Source organism: Colossoma macropomum, unplaced genomic scaffold (assembly GCF_904425465.1).
Source record: "Colossoma macropomum unplaced genomic scaffold, Colossoma_macropomum, whole genome shotgun sequence".
NCBI classification, from domain to species: domain Eukaryota; kingdom Metazoa; phylum Chordata; class Actinopteri; order Characiformes; family Serrasalmidae; genus Colossoma; species Colossoma macropomum.
Genome location: NW_023494804.1, coordinates 26244338 through 26265010, shown reverse-complemented (window position 1 = coordinate 26265010; position 20673 = coordinate 26244338). Strand labels below are relative to the sequence as shown.

At 39.3% G+C, this 20673-nt stretch overlaps 1 protein-coding gene across 1 annotated transcript in view; it reads right to left on the bottom strand.

Annotated features, from left to right (window-relative positions):
* The window catches only part of LOC118824789 (roundabout homolog 2-like), a 138649-nt gene that overhangs the window by 51239 nt on the left and 66737 nt on the right, over positions 1-20673 (bottom strand). The window contains exons 3-5 of the mRNA XM_036595192.1: positions 6324-6481; positions 5989-6109; positions 3133-3271 (exon numbers count right to left, since the gene is read on the bottom strand). Of these exons, the coding sequence (XP_036451085.1) occupies positions 3133-3271; positions 5989-6109; positions 6324-6481 (418 nt within the window). The remainder of the gene's footprint in view (positions 1-3132; positions 3272-5988; positions 6110-6323; positions 6482-20673) is intronic.

Here is a 20673-nt window from a genome sequence, read left to right as displayed (position 1 = left end):
CATTTTGACTAATTTTGATATTTGAGTACAAGTAACAGTTCATGATGACTTTTGGTTAACTGCGGGAAAGGAATAAACAGCAGCACAAATAAATAAAATAAAGAAGAGAAAAAAAGAACAGATTTCATCTGAAACTAATAAAGGGCTGTGGTTTACCTTTTTACATGACAGCCCAGGCAGCGAAATGTGGAGGCTGCCTCAGATGAGCTACTGAGATACTAGAACTAACCTAAATGACACCATATGCTGATGAGGATCTTCTACAGCAATTGTTTTTGTCCTCGGTGGATGATATGCCAATACATTAGTTTGCCAGATGAATATATCTCCTCTGTTTCTGGGCCTGTGCTATCTTTTAAGGATGTGCTGTCTCTGCTTTCTCACGTCCTTAGCAATGCGCCCTTAGCAACAAGCTCACGTTAAGGCACCTGGGTCTTGAAGTGCTATAGCATAACAATATAATACTTACTCGCAAATACTAGCAAAATTTTCTTGTTTAAGAGTTATGTTAATATGTACGTTCCACTGAACTGTTAGCCCATATATTTTCAACAATTTTACCACAATGAAACACAATACACAACTACCTGAAAACTGGCACCTTGAACGGTTAAGCAAGTACATGAGTACCTATGCACATGCCTACTCTAAACACCGTAACCAAGCCTGACAAAAAACAAAGCTTAGAGATAACCATATAAATAGTGAACATATCATTCCAAAACTCCCAGTTGAGGTCCATAATTTGGTCAGTTGTATACAGTCTTATAACTGATACTCTATCCTAATTGATTCCAGATTCCAAGTCAGGGCTTATGACCTCGTTCATATCAAAAACACTGCCAAATACAGTACTATTAGGCCAAATAAAGGAGTCTTTCTACCTGATTTGACTGGTTCTAAAACAAGCTAATGGAGTGTTAATGTAATACAGACAGTTGATTTCATTCTGCCATTCAGCATGGCCATCTCTGTTAGCTAATGTAATATAATGAGATGGAAATTGAGGCTGAAGTCCAGACTGATGCAATGTGTGCACAGAAAATGCTGCAGTGGCGTGGCAATTTAGCACAGAGGCACAGTGAGAGCAAGGCAATTATGGATTTGTGCAAAGAACAGCTCTAGTCGACTGCTGTGCGTGTTCTAACTATGAAGCTATGAGCAGTGGACACATAAGCAGTAGATGTACTCCATCATTCATCTGAAGCCGAAGCCTTTGTTGTGTGGAGAGTATTGAACAGCCAGTGGGGGCTGAAGCTCTGAAACAAAGCTCGTGGGGATGGAAACGGAAAAAGACAAAGCCCTCTGTCAAACACTGCAGTTACAGCCTGCTGCTCTCTCTCTCTCTTCTTTCTCTCCTTCCCTCTTTCCCTGTCCATTTCCATAGCCTTGGGTATGACCACATTCAAGTACAGTATTGACTAATCATGTACATGTACAGTATGTCCTGATTTGTTTCATTCATATTCAAACTAGTAAGGCAAAAGCATTTACTTTTAGTAAAGTTTAAGGTTAGGGTTAGGTTTATTATTAGGTTCAGAAAATGTGTTATTAATTTAAAATAGTTTTATAATCTAATCTAATATAATATAATATTTTTGAAACATAACCAAAGAGAGACATGTTGTAATACCTGTTACAAAAAAGAAGTTTATTTAAGTGTGCTAACAGTATACTTCTTTTAAACTGAAAAATAAGTAAGTATGTTCTTAGTACTTGTACTAAGTATTTGTGCCTTGTAGTTTGCAGTGGAATAGCTCAGAGTAAACAACACAAGAGTGGAACTAAACCTGATCTTTTATGTACACAGTGTTATTAACCCACACAGAAACAGATATCCACTTCACTGTGCAAGTGGATTAAATTATATCTAATCTCCTCTGAAATATGAATAATTATTATGAATAATAATATCCTGAAAAATGAATAATTTCACCCGAAGACATGCTGCCGGTTTGTACATTTTTGTCAAAACATGAAAAGGCTTGGGAGTCACTGCTGTATCTTCTTTGTTTCACTTTATATTTGGTTTTCTTGTTTTTCGCAGTCTGAGATAAGGTGACTGTTCCACCTGTGGGTGGTCCAGCCTCTGCATATTTCTTTTGAAAGACCTTGTTGTAACCATCAATCCATGATGGATGAATTCCATGCAATTGAAACGAGAAATATTTTACATTGTCTCGCACCAGATTATAAAATATTATCATAGCATAGCTAACATAGCTAGCATTTTGTCAAACTAATAAATAAGATCGACCTAAATATGCGAATAATTTTGCGAATAATTAGTCATATTTAAAATAGCATTTTGTTAAATGTTTACATATTGGCCGCAGTCCCCTAGCGGTACCACTGTGGCCCACTTGCAGGCCGCGGCCCACAGGTTGAAAACCACTGCTCTAGAGTTTCTCAGAATTTTGCAATAAAGAAAAAAACCGAGTCAGCAGCAGCTCTGCGGACGGAATTGCCTTGTTGACAGAGGTCAGTGGAGAATGGCTAGACTGGATCAACCTCACAGAAAGGCTTTGGTAACCCAGCTAACCACTTTATACAATTGTGCTGAGCCAAAAGGCATCTCAGAATGTACAAAACATCAAACCTTCAGGCGAATGGGCTACAACAGCAGAACAATTAATATAAATTTTCTAAACTTACCCCTAACCTTAACCCCCAATAACTAAAAAAGTGCCTTTGCCTTTTCAGTTTCAAGAAAGAAACAAGTAGTTTTTGTAAAATGCCAATTCAAGACACACTGTACACACAGTGTACACAGTCCACAGACACCTATAAAGGTTGCATTCATTTCTTTCATTTGTCCTCGTATCCATTTATCTCTATGGTACTGCCTAAAAGCTCCAGTAAAAAGCAGCATGCTCTTAACATGCATGCCATAACAAATCCACAGTACTGCAGCTCAGCTTTACAGAACACCATTTGCATTCTGACCTCAAGCTTTGCATTCTAATCTATTGCTATCTGTCACGCAGCATACAAAAGCAGTACATCAGGGATGCCTGGCCTGTGGAATCAAATGCAGTACAATGCAGTACATCAGTGCAGCAGATCAATGCAGGACAGTTCAGTCATAGTGAAAGGCAAAAAGGTAGGTGCCATGAGGGAGGTTTCCCTCACCTGCCTCGGGGGATCTCTGCCTCATCCTTCCTCCAGCGCAGCGAAGGAGGGGGGTCTCCTTCCACCTGACACCTGAACTCCACACTTTCATCCACCAGCACCACCTGGTTCACTGGCCTGCGCACGAACGTGGGCCGTTCTGGAACACACAAATACAAGTGCATGCACACATGTATGCACACGTGTGAGCAGGTAATAATGAGCATATTGCACACACAAACAAACACGTGTGTAAATGTAAGCACACATACACAAATTCTGATTTGTGTTCTATTCTATTTTACTGTTAAACCTTACAATTTATAGTGGATGTTAATTTTTGTCAAATAAAACCATTTAAGATGTTTAGCCCTTTAAATGGCTATGGCCCACCAGCCGGGCCCAAAGTTTTATTACATTCTATTCTATAACCTAAGAATAGCTCAGCCAGTTTGCATGGAAGTCCCTGTAGTTACTGAATAATTAGCCTTAGTATGTAATAAGCCTGAAATTTTAAGGGGTTAAGTAAACCTATTTTGTTGGTTAACAGTGGTTTATTATCATGTGATGTCACTTCACGTTTAATAAGAATCACGTTTAACAATAAATTAAACGGAACTTGTTTTGTGCAAAATAGTTAAAACAGAACTGAACGATACATAGATAAACTTAGGAACCTCTACAATGACCAACAAGCCACAGCCAGACACAGAAAAAGAAAATCTATAAATGGACTTGTTCCACATAAGGTTATAAGAGTTAGGCTGCTTACTAACACTATACTTGCTCAACCAGTATGCTAAACATATAATAAGAGAAGCAGGACTGGAGGAAGATGTTCATAGATTCAAGATTGGTGGGAGGAACATTGATAATCTTTGATATGTGGATGACATGACAATCATAGTGGAAAAACAAGAAGATCTGAAGGCTCTTAGGAGGAAAGTCAAAGATCAGAGAGGAAAAAAATGGGACTTGAGCTCAAAATGAAGAAAACAAAGCTTGTGAGCATGGGAAAGACTGCTAACTTTACCACTGACTGTAAAGATGGAAAAGCGGTGGACAGTTTTTGCCTACTTGAATCAATTATTAAAAGCAAATGATCCAGCAGTCAGGAAACGCAACAATCAGCAGAATAAGGATGAGGGAACTTGAAAAGATCTTCAAATGATGTGTCTCTACAAACAAAGATCAGAACTGTCCATGCTATGGTCTTTTCTGTGACTCTTTATGGATGTGACAGCTGGGCAACATAAAAACATGACAGGAAATATACTGATCTCTTTGAACTTTGGTGAAGACTTTTAAGAATATCCTAAATGGCAAAGAAAACAAATACATGAATCCCTGATTAAATCAAGCCTCACCTCACTCAAATAACCGAACTAGAGCTATTTTATTTTGGGAATGTTCTGAGAAGAACACATTAATTGGAAAAGATATTTATGCTAGAAAGATAAAAGAGCAAGAGGACGACCTGCAACAAGATGGATGGAGACAATCAGAGGAATCGTGAGCAAGCCATTAAGAAGCCTGAAGAGCCAAACAGAAGACCGGATGCTCTGGAAAAAAGACTATCCATATGATAGCCAGGAGCCAGAATCGACTTGATGGCACAAATTTCTCAAGTCATTTGACGGTAAGTGCGTCCCATACAGTACTTACACCTACGAGTATGTAGGACAACGCAAGAGTTTTGAAAATATTACAGCCATTCACAGTCAGTAGCAGCTCTTAAGCTGTAGATTCTCAGCTTGATGTGAGGACCAGGCCCATGAATGGCTAATGGGATTAGCAAGAAATACATAAAAAAAAGATTCGTCTGATGCAACTGACCAAGGGAGGCAGTGTCACAGGCAAAACGAGAGGAAACTGGGCTTACCCCAAGAGATCGGCCTTTCTTTATATATTTCTTGCTAATGTCTGTTCCCTCAAACAAATTTTCTTACTTTTTTCATGAAATGTGACTAAAACATCCCTGACTCCAATTAGCTATGTGTGCCATTAGCCATTCAGCTAAACTGCATAGCATTAGTGTGTTTTGCACTGCGTGTACGTTACGTAATCTGTGCTTGTTTGTGACACACTGGTATAAAGGTTGTGACAAAATGCATACTTTTAGAATAATTTCAATGAATACATCAGATGAACTGGTATAATGTCCACTACTATTCACAATGTGATTATAATTTGTGCAGTTCTGTGCAATATGAAAAGGTTTTTTTTACAATACAAAATCTCAAATTTTGCCACAATTTGATCTTGGAATAATTCAGAAATACTTTTTTATGCTAAATATACAAATGTGACTGGAGGAACTATTTATATAGTAGCAAAATACAGATAAAAAACAATAAGTCAAGCTTTTGGTTAGACTTCGAGCACTTTGTTTTGTTGGTTATAATCAATTATAACATTCCAAAATCATTAAAGTTGATTTAGATTTATTGATCATGATGCATCGATACGTTTCACACCCCAGATTTTATTCTTAGTTCTGTGTTTTGTTAGTTTGATTATTTTTTACATGCACACCACTAAATGTTAATGTTTTGGTTGGAGGTTATTGTCTTGTGCAATTTATGTCATATTTTTTTTTTTTGCGCTGATTCCTCTGCAATGTGTGTATGTGTAAACATGTGAAGCATGCATAATTATATATCTGTTTACTATGTGTACACAATGTCCACTATATTTTACTCAAATCCAGGAATTCGCCTCCAGGAATCCAGAAAGTACATCTGTCTATCTTTCTACCAAAACACACAAAGGCATAACTAAAAACAGTAGAATGTAAAATTACTATTACACACTTCAATTTAACTTCAGGTTCCAGTTAAGTACAGTTAAAGGTGTGATACATTACTTGTCCCTTACCAAACACAGAGAGTTGAGCCATTTCGCTCTCCCTCTCCCCCACCATGTTGGTTGCCACGCACACATACATCCCCCCATCACTCTTTCTGGTGTTGGATATGGTCAGCTTCCCACCCCGGATCTGAGCAAAGGTCAAATTAATTGGGATAACACTTTAGGCATCATGTCATGCACACTGATTTAAATCTCTTACAGTACATAACATGAACTTGAAATGCAGTGATGAATGCTAAGGATGCTATGAAAATACTATAGTACAGACTGAGATATGTGAATATAGCTTAAGGGGTGTGCCAACAACTCTGTTGTTCAGGTGGGACGCAGCCAGCACTCACAGTAATCCTGTCGTCTTTGAGGTCGAGCCGAGCTTTATCTTTTCTCCAGAAGGTGGTGGGCTCGGGGTGGCCTCGAGGAGGTTGGCACTCCAGTGTTGCTGATTCTCCTACTGCAACCACCACATCCTGAGGGTTCTGCCTGAAATCGTCCCGCAGCACTAAATGACAGAATGAAAGAGAGAGTGAGAGAGAGAGAGAGAGAGATTAGGTGTGGGAAATGGCAAAAATTACCAAATGTAACAATACAGAATCACTATGATGATATTTTGTTTTTCCCAGTCTTCAAAAATTGGAATGGACAAAATGCACCAGCAAAACCTCACTGCTACATTTTTAAGAGATTTATCAAAAACTATATCAAACTCTTTTTAGGGAAATCTTTTCCCAGGACAATCCTCTGACTTATTTACAAAAGAGCTGCTGCTCAGGAAAGGTCATGCACTACTGCCATCATTCTTAAAGAAACAGTTCGGAGAAACAGTTTACCCAATTTTCCGCTTACCCCAGATGTAGTCAATAAGCCAAGACGTGTTTGGAGTCCAAATTTAGTTTCTTTATTTTAGAACTGGAGCTACGAGCCTAACACACACCGGAACTCAAATAATCCTGCACTGTTCCTGTGAAAATAAATCCTCAAAATATCTCTCAACCAGCTCAAACCACACTCATGTCTTCAGTAGTGCTGCGCAGACTTGTAAATGTGGTTTTGAGCACAATATGACTTAATAATAAAAATGAACAAAACTTCATCTCTAAAGTCGGCCATTTCGGACAACAGCAGGGTTGTATTCACAAAACAGGACTGATCTTGAATCTGATTCCTCCATATTTATGACACTCATTGTCATAAACACTGATTCTAGATCAGCACTACTCCTGGGGTGGTTTGTGAATATAGGCCCTGTTGTTCAAAGTGGCTGCCCATAGTTATGTTCACTTTTATAGTTCACAGTCGTGTTGCATAATGATAAGTCTGTGGGACCTTAATGAAGATCTGGGTGTGGTTTGAGCAGGTTGAAAGAAGTTTGGTAATGCATTTTTATGTTAGCGTTGTCTGCCGACCGACCACATCTGGGCTAAGCGGAAAATTGTGTACATTTGATTTTTTGCCAAACCATTCCTTTAACATTAAAGTCAACAATACAATCCTTAATGACCCCTTACTGACTTAGTAATATACTTACGCAGCTCTACTAAAATATTAGAAGTAACTGAAGAAGAAACAAGGCACTCTGACACAGCGTCCTCCTATCTGTCCCTGTGCAACACTGTAGCATTCCAAACTATAATAGGTATGAATGGACACTCAAACTGGGCATTAGCAGCTTAAAATACAATGTAAAATAAAAGTACGCAAAAAAGAATATGTTCAAATATGAAATCATTGGCCTTCACACTTCACAACTGCACATTTTTTTAGGATTTCACTAATATTTCCAGGATATTTTATCAATTTACTAATTTTCCAGAGGTTTGTCTATACTTACCAGGAAATTTGGGAATTTTTTATAAGAAAATTTTCATGTGATTATATATTTTGTCACATGAACACATTTTTAACATAATAAGCGTGCAAAAACCACTTTTTTTTTACATATGAAATTCATTTTTTGTGAGGGCTGACAACAAGGTGAAATTTTGTTCTAGTTCTGTGCTCTGAACACAGGTCAAAAGGCCAAATATTGTTATTAAATTTTTCAGACAGCTTAATAATCTCCCCCAATCTTCTCCAAAACCTTCACTGGTTTCAGCATGTAGCTTGACTATGGATGCACTGCACTACATCTCAACAATCTGGCTAGCCACTGCCTGGAGAAATACGCTTCTCTGTAAAGTTCAGAAATTCTCAACTTTTTTTTTTGCTCTCTTCGCCTGTTTCGCCCTGCTGCCACTGCTGCTATCATCCATGCACGACTGCCACCTGTCTCCACAGAAAACAATGGGAGGCAAAATAAAAACTGCTTCGCTCCGCTGTAATGCAAAAGTACTGCTGTACAGCTACATCACTTGGATGCCCCTCTTAAATTATGCAGTCGGTCAGTATTCTTTAAAAAACCTTGTGACGTAATTTACTCTGATGAAGATATCAAATTGTTATATCACCCACGCCTGACACAGAGCAAGAAAACAGAGTTGGAGAGGGGGATGAGAGAGAAAAAGAAATTTTCAGCATTTAGTTTGTTTACACCACCAACTGGCAGCTGTTCTAAATATTAAGTGTCAACAAGGTGAGTTAATGCATTATTCTAACAGGTTCATCCTGAATACCAAACATGCACTAATGGTACATCGTGTCGGAAAAAAATCGCCAATTAGTGTCAAAATGCGGCCCTTCTCTTTCATAAGCCTCCATAATGTTTTGGAATGCTCAAACAGCCTGGGAGGATGCGTGGGAGAGAGAGAGACACACAGAGAGAGAGAAAGTGAGAGAGAGAGAGAGTGAGAGAAATGGAGGAGGTTGGTAATAATTGGATGATATTCGAGTCCCAGAGGAGCATCTCTGACAAACATCAATGACAGAGACAGGGCCCTGAGGCCAACCTGTCAATCAAGGCACCGAGAGAACGTGGAGCGTTTCAGTCAGAAAGTGCCACACACACAGACACACACATGATGCCATATGGCTGTGTGTGCACTCGCTGTCAAACGCTTCCTGTCACACATACACACACACCCCGCAGCTCATCCACCTCAGGTGACATGCGTTCTGTCGCCTCTAATCAAAGTCTAAACCATCAAATGGCAACGCACGTGTTTCCTCACACTGATGGCATTAGATAGAAGGACAGGTAAAAAAGAGCTCCAAGTTTCTCCCCTTCTTTGACTCTCTTGATAGGAAAAGCTTCACTAATCAGTTGAATTTGCAACACCAGTCTCTCACTCTAATGCATGCCCACACTCGAGACTGCACATCATGATGTTTCCAGCCAGCAGCCTGGGTTTCTTAGCAGCCAGTGAGAAGCACTAGACAGCTGCATGAGCTCCAGAGTCACTTGCAGACATGAGGAGAGGAGGAGGAGGGGTGGGAGTGGAAGCTGGGGCGTTGCGGCTACACCCCTGTGATGTGAATATGAATATAACACAGCATGTTGCAGTGGGGTCTTTATATAGAGACAGCACCACCCTTGGCCTGGAGGAATAATGAACTAGCAATGGGTGTGGTTATTCAAATATCCAAATATCCAAACCCATCTTGTCTTCATCACACTTAATCAGGTATGCATATAAGAAGGGCTGCATATCAAATGCCTTGTTTCAATTATATTGCTAGATACTGCAATACATTAAGAACACACTGGTGCATTAATCATGTGACATGGTTAAAGACCAGCCTGCATTATTCTGACCAAAATAATTTGCATACCTTATGACAGGGGCATAGGAACCAGAGGGCAAGGGGATGCATCCCCTCCAATATTTCAATTGACAACCTGTGAGCCCCCCTCTAACAGAGTACAATACATTATTCTTGTCACAAATGCATGTCATTGCACAAATACATTTGGCACTGATAACTATGACAATTGGTACTTAGTTCTCTGTTGTTGTTTGAAGACTGGAAAGTTCTCCCACCTCAGACATGACAGACAAATTTTTGGTGAGTCAGTGAAGTGCACGTCAAACAGAGATGTACTAACGAAAGAAAAAAGAAAGAAATGTTTTTGGATTTCTGGAGTGATGAAAGCTGTAAATACAGTGTGCTGTTGATGCTAATATAAAAAAAAAAACAGATACATTTGTTTTGTTTTTTTTGCCTGTATAGCATCACTTGATTACTTTTTTCTATAAGATAGTATTAGCAGCACACAAGCGGCCTATTAGGATATCTAGCCAATGGTTGCATTTTTATTCTTCTCGAATTTTATTGAGCCCTGACAAGCGTCTAGACAATGGGTTTGGTTACTTGCTAGCTAGCCACATGTTCATAAAATGAATGAGTTTTCCTGCTGAGGAAAAGGGGAAACAATAAAACAGAGTGGGTTTTTCTTGGTTAACAATACAAATACTATTAGAAACCAATTTCTTACCAATTTTGTATGTGAAGCTTAGGCAAGTGTAGCAAAATCTTGTCAAATGCATGAAAGAAAATATCCTACCCTATGTCTAGTTAAGTGAAACCATATTCATTGTGCCTTAGAGTCTGCCAAGAACGGCGACAATGAGTCAGATGGAAGAGAAAGACACCAAGGCGTCAAGCAATAACAAGATGATTGTAAGACTGCAACTTAAAATGCTACATGAGCAACATGTAATAAATCTATATAGGACAGAATCAGCCACATCTACTGGATACAGTTCTTAAGCAGTTCCATAGACACTAGACCTGACAGACCTGAAACAGATTAATTTGTTGATATTTCTGATTCTTATTTTCTTCTTAGCTTAAATTGTCCCCTGCAGTATTCAATATTCAGCTCTCTCCTATGCTCTGCCCTATGAATACCTTAATTCATCAAAACACCAACAGAAATATTTATCTGAAACTGTGTTTGATCAAACATATTGTAAGTAGAGGTAGAGGGCTAATTTGTATTTGCATGCATATGTTTTCTGCAATATCACTAAGGGCCGATATATATTCTACAGCTTTATGTAAAAGGCATGTGGAATTGAACGAAAAAATAATATCAATTGTGTGCTAAATGTCTGCTGAATGCTGTAAATGCAAATGGTGACCCCTAAGCAGGGCTACATATGGAAATATGAAAAAAATGACAAATTTGTATACTGCAAGCTGTGCAACTTAAAAGTTATTGCTCCATAGGGCAGCTGTAGGTAGAATGTTAAATCACATACACCTAAAACACAAAGATAAATCACTAAATCAACCAAACAATTAAGTACAGATCACCTTTCATGCTACCTGTGCTCAAATTAACAAATGTTAAACCCTCTGTGTTTTCATGTTTGTTCCTGACAAAACAACAAATTTCTCATTGGGATATTCAAAGACTATTAAGACTATTCTTGGATATTGTAACATCAAAAATGGTTAAAATGCCCTACACTAAATGCCCCCTTCCAGCGCAGGAGGCCGGATGGTGCAGGGGTGTATGCCACTGCTGCGGAAGCAAAAGGATGGGCAGTAGTTGCAATTAGGAGGCATTGAGAGGTAGAGAGAAGAGCCCCCCCTGGTGGGACAGCAGCGCTGCATTGTTTGCCCAGCCTAATTGCTCCACATCATCCACCGTCTTCGCCGCCCTGTCTGCCGCCGTCGTGGCGCGCTCAATTATTCAAATGAGCTGTTTGGAGCCTCCCGTTCAGTGCCTTCATTTATGATCGGACAAAAAGAAGGCTGATTCTCAAATGGATTTCATTCCACAGCACGACAGGGGGCCTAAACGCGAGACATTGCAAAGGTATTTCTCCTCTGCTGTATGGAGGACCATTATGTAATTACACAGAAGAAGCAGTGGGGAGATAATAAGCTGAGACTGAAAGGGCTGGCATAATACTATGCACAGGTGTTCCTCCGTTATTCAGGACCAGCTGAACTGAACTTATTTTTCTCCCCTTTTTGTTAATCACCATCAATTTCTCCCCTAATAAGGATCAATAAGGCTATGAAAAGAAGCAGTAGATAAACATCGGTCTGCATTTCTTTATTCAGTATGTCCTTCAGGGTTTATGTTCCAGACTCCTTAGACTCACAGATATAATTTACTTGTGCAATACTTCCTACAGGCCCTTAAATACATATGCCAATCTATATTCCAAATTTATAAATGTCATACATGCAAGAATTAGCAGTACTCTTCTGACCTTCCTCGCAATGTGAATTCACTGCTCCTCTAGCTTTAAGATCTGTTGCATTAGCAAAGAGACGAGGCCTTGTTTAATGTATTAGAACATGGCCTTGTCACTTTGCTGGTTTAGCAATTCCATCAAGCTACACTTTAGGCCACACCTTAGAAGATACATGACTACAGACATAACTCAGCATCTTGACTTCAAAAATAATGTCCACCTTTACAGATGCAGTATAATTACACAAGAAATAAACTCTTACAGTGCTTATTTTTGTTCAGCTAGAACAAATATATGTTTTTTGCTTTGTAATAGGTTACCATTGACAAAATCTCTCAAACTGCAGGATCATTATTCAGTTATTAATCTTAAGACTAGTTATTCAGTAGCTAATATAAATTGCTCAGTGTCTACTATAAAATAAACTCTTTGAAAGCCAGCACCTGCATTCCTTGCTCACATAACTCAGCCAGTCTGTACAGTATTCCATGCAGTAACTGAATCACCAGACTTGAGATGTAATAAATCTGAGAATTTATATAAGTTAGGTAGTAACGAGAGTGCAGAATTGTAATGTGGGTCCACATACAGGCTCGTGCAGTTTAAAGGTTTAGGAACATTGATTTGACTCTGTGGAATCCAGCACCCAGAGAAAATTAACTCCAGACATTCAAAAGATCTTCTTCTCGCTCACAGCACACGCAAGGCTTTTCTCTGACTAAAGAAAATGCTTTCCCCCTCTTCTTTAGCATTCCTTTATCATATTGGTGTATTTGTGATTTTACAGTAGATGAGACATACAGGCTTTATACTGAAAGCAAGTGTGTCCTCTTTTGGGCGCTACCTGACAAACAGAACGAGTAGAATTCCATGTGTGGAACAGGGGATACTGATAATAGACTTGCTCAACTATGTATAAATGGAAAGTTGAGCATCATGAAAGCACTTCAGTTTGAAGGATCAATCAATGGAGTCACAAGTACAGTGCTGGACCAGCACCAGGACACGTACGTTTTGATGTGTTTGAATCCATGGACACCTGAATGACATACAGTTCTATTTCACTACAATATCCTGCACTACACATGTAAGGAATATCTCCAACCTGGCAAGATCAGTGGGGAAGTTCTGGCTTATTCTTTGTTGTTATTCTTTTAAGCTGTATATTTCTGTCAAAAGGGTCTACGAGGTTTGATCTAACAAGTGTTGGGAAAAGCAAAAAAATAGAATTGACAAAATACATAGATGGAGTGAGACAAAAATGAGCTCCCAGGGTGATACTCTGTCCCTGAGCATCTTCATACTGTTGCCATGTCTGTCTGAACTGCAATGTGTATAGTCTAGATTCTTATCATTATTACTATTTCTGCAGCAGTGTCTTGATATAGTGTCATTTTACTTATGGAACTGAATTGAGTAAATCTGATTGGTGTTCACTATGCATGCCTCATGCTATGCATTTGATTTGGTAAAAGAAATGATTTCCATCTGCTTCCCTTTCCTGTTAAACAGGAGTGCTGACTCCGGTTAAGCAGTGCGGTGTTCGGTAAAAACTGGAAGCTCTATCAATTTATGTTGACCCTTAACAGAAATCATTAGTCTATGATTACAGTCAATTTGCCTTTATTGTCACACCTAGTCTTCCAATGTTTTGTAAAAGTCCTTTAAATTTAGGTTGACCCTTGACTAGGGCTGGGCGATAAAACGATAACGATAAGTATCGCGATATAACTTTTCCTCGATAGAGCGATGCGACGGTCGATAAATGTTCGATATAATGCACCGTTCTCACACTTCCACGTTTTAGCGAAAGCCCTGGTGGCATTTTCTACTGCAAGGAAAGCGACACTACTCTGCTGTCGCCAGGAGAGGGCGCACTTCCGAGTTTTCCGACTTGATTAGAGAGGGAGGGGGCCACGAGTAAAAAAAGGGTCGCCAAATATACTTTAGCAATGGCTGAAACGCAGAGTTATACAGTCCCTGTTTGAGTGGAGCGACCGACGATCTGTTCTCCTGTGACCGAGTGTGAGTGACGAGATCAGTGGTGTAATTATACTGTCCTACAGTGAACTCACCTCTTTCCGTACATCCTAACAACTTCAGCGGTGTTAAATCACGTCTACAGCGCCGTGTTACAGCGCCAAACCGTCATATTTTAGTATTAGTGCATTCTCGAGCAACGAAAGTGAAAGAAAGAAGTGGGTTCATGTTCGTTACAGCCCTGATTTAAACTAAAGTAAACTGAGGAAGCTATGAGGCATTGGAGAGCGGGAGAGCGCTATCTTTCCAGGCTAGCTGTTTTTAGCTGCTGGCTAACTTGAAGCAGCGCTCCGGCACAACACGGTGAATTGATGATAAGGTAGATCAAACAAGACACAAAATCACCGCTTTCAGTTTAAACATACCTAAAAGGAGGACTCTGTGACTGGTGTGAGAGATTCACACTGCAGATAATGCTTTTACACAGCGAACGTCAGATATACTGCGGTTCACCCCTTAAACTACTGCGATAGCATAGAGAAATCCAGCCGTCGCTAGCTGGTGTCTGAATACTGTGATATGCTCTGACATGGATGTGGTAGGAGTGACAGCAGTGACCTACCGAACCGAGCTGACGATGTTGAGACACTAAAGAGTTTAGCGCTGTTGTTGGCCACTTGTTTAGCATTTGTAACGGGGTAGCCGAGCGCTCGTCACCAGACAGCTAAAAATAATCTGTTTTCTTTCATAAATCATGTCTATTACAAAAATTGCAGCTGTGCTTTTCCAGCTGATAAAAACAGCTCAGAAACTTTCTCCCACTCTTCCATGACAGATTAGTGAAAGGTTCCACTGTTTGCCGAGTGTTTGTCATGATCGGACCATAAGTGATAGTTTAAAACCACAGTTAACCACCCAGGAGCAAAATCAGCCTTCAAACGTGAAAGAAATCATGATTTGACATTTATCGCGATATGTATCGATATCGAACGATATGAATTTTGTTTATCATGATAACGTTTTTGGCCATATCGCCCAGCTCTACCCTTGACAGACATTTAAATTACTATTATTTACCTATGGTCAATTTGCCTTTGTTTGTTACACTTGATCCAGTCCTGACAAGGAAAAAGAAGACACTATTGTGCATGGAAAGAATATATATGAACCAAACAGGCCAGAGCTCCTTTTTCATTAAAGCATGCCCATTCATTCACACTTTTGTTTTCCTACTGGGGCAGAAGTGGCAGACTTACTGCCAGCGAGGTGGTCTCAGCCAGCGCAGTGGCTTAGATAAACAGCACCCGGGCTGAATGAATCAGGCGCTGCGGGAAACAGATGATTCTGTGGAAATATAAACTACTTTGGTCTTGCCTTAATGTCTGTTCACGCTGCCAGAAATGAGAATGAGATGACAGTGAGAGGTCCAGGATAAGCAGTCAAAACAACCAACGGAGGCAGTTTAAGTCCAAATTCAGTGTATACAACAATCAGATAGCGTGTGGCTCAACTCTGATGATCTCTAATATGAGAAAATGATTGAAATACTCTGCTCTAGAACACAGAATATACAGTCATGACATGCTTTCCAAATAGCTTACTGAATATAACCATAATTTCCATTATGCACAGAATCTCATCTGGGTCATTTAAAGAAAGTTTTATGAAGCCGTAGGTGGTGGCATTTTTGAATATTAAATTTGAAAAGGCCAGACACCAGCCAACATGGGCGGGCCATGATCTCCATGGCACTAAGGGGGCTGTCCTATTTCTGTCACGCTGATGACAAAAAATAGATAAAGAATCAGCAGTCCTGTGAGATAATCACGTACATTTGCTGATGAGGGTATTATCTCTTCTCTAGAGAGAGAGTGCAGAGGGGGATGAGAGAGACAGAGAAAGAGGGAGAGTGGTGCTTGCAAGAGAGAGAGAGAGAGATATGAAGGGACGAGAGACCGGCACAGACACAGCAGAAGAGAGAAATACATTTGCATTGCAGTTTTTGAATAAATAAACAACTTTGTATGTCTGTGCCCTAAAAAAGTCATCAGCAATCAGTCAGGAGAAACTTCACTGTTGAGAGCAGAAACCTTTCCATAGCGTCCCCTGAGGTGATAAGCCAAGCCCAAGTGCAGATAACCTATTAAAGCACTCTCTTTTTAGCTCTCATCAGCGTATCAAATACAACTCAGTGGGCTAAAGGACATTTCGAACAAATAAAGCATCCCCAGCAATTTTACCACTTTCACGCATAATTCCTTTCAAGTGAGACAGTGAGACAGACTGCTGGCATCAAAGCCAGCAAATAGTGAAATGTTCGTTAAAGCAGATGCACACAAACTTATGTTTTCCTTTTATCACAAACGTAGTCAATCAGTAAAAATACGGAAACTTGAACCCTACCAATTAGCATTGTGCAAACGGCATGCCAAAATCATCTCATGCTTTCTTCAAACCACGAGTCAAGTTGTCAGATAATCTCAAATAGATTCGATTATGTGGTTTATAAAACAGCATGACCTACCTTTATCTATAAAAATGGATCAAGTATAAATCAAATTCAAAGCTATACAATGTAAATTTGCCTATTTTTTCTCAAAGAGTGCAGATTTGTTCTAACAGATTATTGGTTTTTGTTAATAGGTTTAAGTTTGTGGTTAGATTTAACAGAATCTGTTTCATTTAACTTACAAGTCAATTATTTGATTCTTAAGATTTGTATTATTATTACTAATTATTAGATTTTTAGCAAATAGATTTTTAGGGGGATTTTTTTCCTAATTTTCTCTCCAATTTAGTCATATCCAGTTCCACCAACAAGTTAGGACTCCCCTTGTCACATGACACCACCAGTGCTAGGAGGGCAAAAGCTTGCACAGGCTGAGACCTGTGAAGCACCACGGCATCTTTTTGAACTGCCACTAATGCAACGTAACTGGACAGCTGAATGTGCTCGGAAGAAAGCGCCAACCGCCAGTTCTGTTATGTCAGCTAACAGACGCCTGCATTGGCTAGTGAGGCCAACTGTGCTCTCTTGGACTCCTGGCCACGAATGGCTGTAGCATCACCAGAGATCAAACTTGCGACCTCCTGATAACAGGGCCGACACTTAGATGCCGCCACTCGGGAGCCCATTTAATTAGATATTAATTTGCTAGTTAGTTAGATTGTTAGTTAAAGACAAGCGAGTGGTTGCACCAGCTGTACGCAAGTTTACATGTAGGCTAGATGTTTACTAAATTCAGGTTAGTAAAAAGTTCAAGTTTACTAATTTCAAACGAGTCTGACCACACAAACTAGTTTTAACATTAAGCTTAGTAGTTATTAAATATTTTCACATCTGCTAATCAAGTGTATGAATTAGGGAAACCAACAAAAAAATCGCGGATAGCGCAAAAAAAAACGAAACATTTTTTGGACTATGCTGAAAACAGAAAATGCAGAAAACACAGTATTAATAAGACTGCACTCTGAAAAACACGCACGTGTATTATTACAGTAATCTACTGGCAACATTTTTTTTAAAGCACAGTTTATTTAAAGAACACACTGTATTATAAAATTACAATATTTTACTGTAATTCTAAATACAGGCAGTTGTTACATTTGTTCTGTTTTTTTCACACCCCTGTATTTGTAGTTAACAGCTCATTCATGCTCTATTATGCATCTACAGATGTTTGAGGGCCCTCAGTTTGGCTACATTATGTTATACAACATAGAAAAACAATCTACAGTTGAAGTCATAACTTCACATACACATAGGCTGAATTGATTAAAATTCTTATTTATTCCCTCCACAGATTCCATGTCAACAAACTATAGTTCTAGCAAGTTGTTTAGGATATCTACTTTGCACATGACAGAAGTATTTTTTCCAACAAATGTTTACAAACAGATTATTTCACTTATAATTCACTACATGAAAATTCCAGTGGGTCAGAAGTTTAGTTGACTGTGCCTTTAAATAGCTTGGAAAATTCCAGAAAATGACATACTGGCCTTAGAAGCTTCATTTGAGTTAACTGGAGGTGTACCAATGGCAGTATTGTAAGGCCTACAGATAAAGATACAGGCGCATGCAGATACTTACAGATCTTACTTTCTGGAGAAATGTCCTTTGGTCTGATGAAACAAAAAAAAGAACTATTTGGCGATAATGACCATCGTTATGTATAGAGGAAAAAGGGGGAGGCTTGCAAGCCAAATAACACCATCTCAACCATGAAGCATGGTGGTGGCAGCATCATGTTGTGGTGCTTTGCTGCTGGAGGGACCGGTGTGCTTCACAATATAGATGGCATTATGAGAAGGGAAAATTATGTGGAGATACTGAAACAACATCAGAAGAACAGCAAGGAAGTTAAAGCTTGGTCGCAAATGAGTCTTCTGAACAGTCAGTGACTCCAAGCATACTTCCAAAATGGCTTAAAGACAACAAACTGAAGGTAAAGGAGTTGCCATCACAAAGCCCTGAACTCAATCCCATAGAAAATTTGCAGAACTCAAAAAGGATGTGAGAGCAAGGAGGCCTACAAACCTGACTCAGGTACACCAGTTCTGTCAGGAGGAATGGACCAAAAATTCCAGCAACTTATTGTGAGAAGCTTGTGGAAGGCTACCCAAAACATTTGACCCAAGTTAAACAATTTGAAGGCACTGCTACCTAATACTAACATGTATGTAAACCTCTGAGCCACTAGGAATGTGATAAAATAAATAAAAGCCAAAATAAAACATTATCTCTAGTATTATTCTGACATTTCACATTCTTAAAACATAGTAAAGATCCTAACTAACCCAAGAGAGAGAATGTGCACTAGGATTAAATGTCAGAAACTGTGAAAAACTGAGTTTAAATGAAAGTGGCTAAGATGCACGTAAACTCATGACTTCACCTGTATCTAGCTAGCTTCTGGTACCAAATGCTTGAACGTTCATGCATACTGTCATATAGCATGCAAAGTGATCAATCACATCGTGAACTGAACATCACACCACAGCAGTTACATACCCCATGCCAATCGTCAACACTACCCTTTTTGTATGCCTCCTAGTTACCTTTCCATTGGCACAATGGAAACTGACTTGGATATTTTTAGCTGATTTAATCAAATCAATATTTTTCCCCATAACTCTGCTATCAGATTAAGACTGCTCAGTCTTCGTATGTGAAATGTTGTGACTCTGTGTTGAGCCGCTAGTGAGCAATATATTCCCTCAGTTTTGTTCAAGGAAAGAAATCTTGCATAGTTCAACTGAGGGACCTCTGAACCAGGCCTAAGCTGCATTTTATGGCTACTGTGAAAAGGAGTTAATTATAAAATTACAAGATGAACTAGTTAACTGAAACACACAACACTATCATGGCTAGAATACCAAAACATGTAAAATGCATTCCTATGTGTCTTTATTGTAGGAATAACATGTTGCAACAAACAGAAACTCCTGTGCAATTAAATGAAGATAAAAAAAAGCCAATTAACAAAAATGAATAAAACCACTGGGAAGCTTCATAAACCCCTGTCGCTACAATGTTTAGAGGCTGCTAAAGACTGTGTAAACTATCAGACCCTTTCCCAATATTCTTTATAAACACAGCTTATTACTGTAAAATTTAAGATTTGAATTTCTTTGGCCTGTATCTCCCAGAACACACTATTTAAGGAATACAATAGATTACTGCAGTGCACTGTAAATTCACATCAGCTCTTCACAGTGTGGGTTTGGAAACCGCTGGTGTACATTATTATTAGACATCCACAAAATGTTCAAGAAATATAAATGTTAAGCCTCCATATATAAAAGGAAACAGGAATGGAGAGGAACATCCATAACCTGTAGACTCCTTTTCCTGATTACAGTAACACAGGGGCTTTACCCCCTCCCTGTCTCTGTATTTATAATTTATTAACATCATACTCATCTCGAATGCATTCACTCATACACTTTATCTTCATTCTACCAAAGCAGTCCCTCAGAGACTGTAAGCTTCCCGCCCATGCCCTGTCTACCTTCCATTGTGTGCTCATCTACTGTATGTATGTACAGTCTATAAACCCAGCTTCAATTTGCATGGAAATTAAAATGTTCCAAATCCTTAAGTGTCAATAAGAGCTTTTGTTTGTTTTCTCAATAATGGAGTAAGCCTGTTTAAATGAATGAATGAAGTGAGACTTGAACTGAATGCCAAAAGTCTGTGATTGCAGGATGCGGCACAATTCACACACCACCACTGGAATAGAGCCACCACCCGCATCATCAGTATATAATCAGAGAGAGAGGAAAAGAGCAGATAGATGGAAATATATAATATAACCACTTTCATGCAGAAGCAATGTGGTGAAAAGCTTGCAGCAATGTTGCGAGAATGTGAGTCAGAGGGCTTTTATCCGCCTTGTTTCACTAAAGCTGAAATAGCCCAGGGAGGCAGCGGGCTTTTCTCCTGTGCTGTCTCCTCATAGCTCCCAAGCACCGAGTGTGATCACACAGCTTACGGTACGGTGTCATGCAGCCAAAGCCCAGAGAACAACAGATACAGATGCAGCCACAGTCCACTTCAACGTCAGATGTGCACAGCTGCATATTTTTTTCATTAGCTAGATTTAGATGACAGCATGTT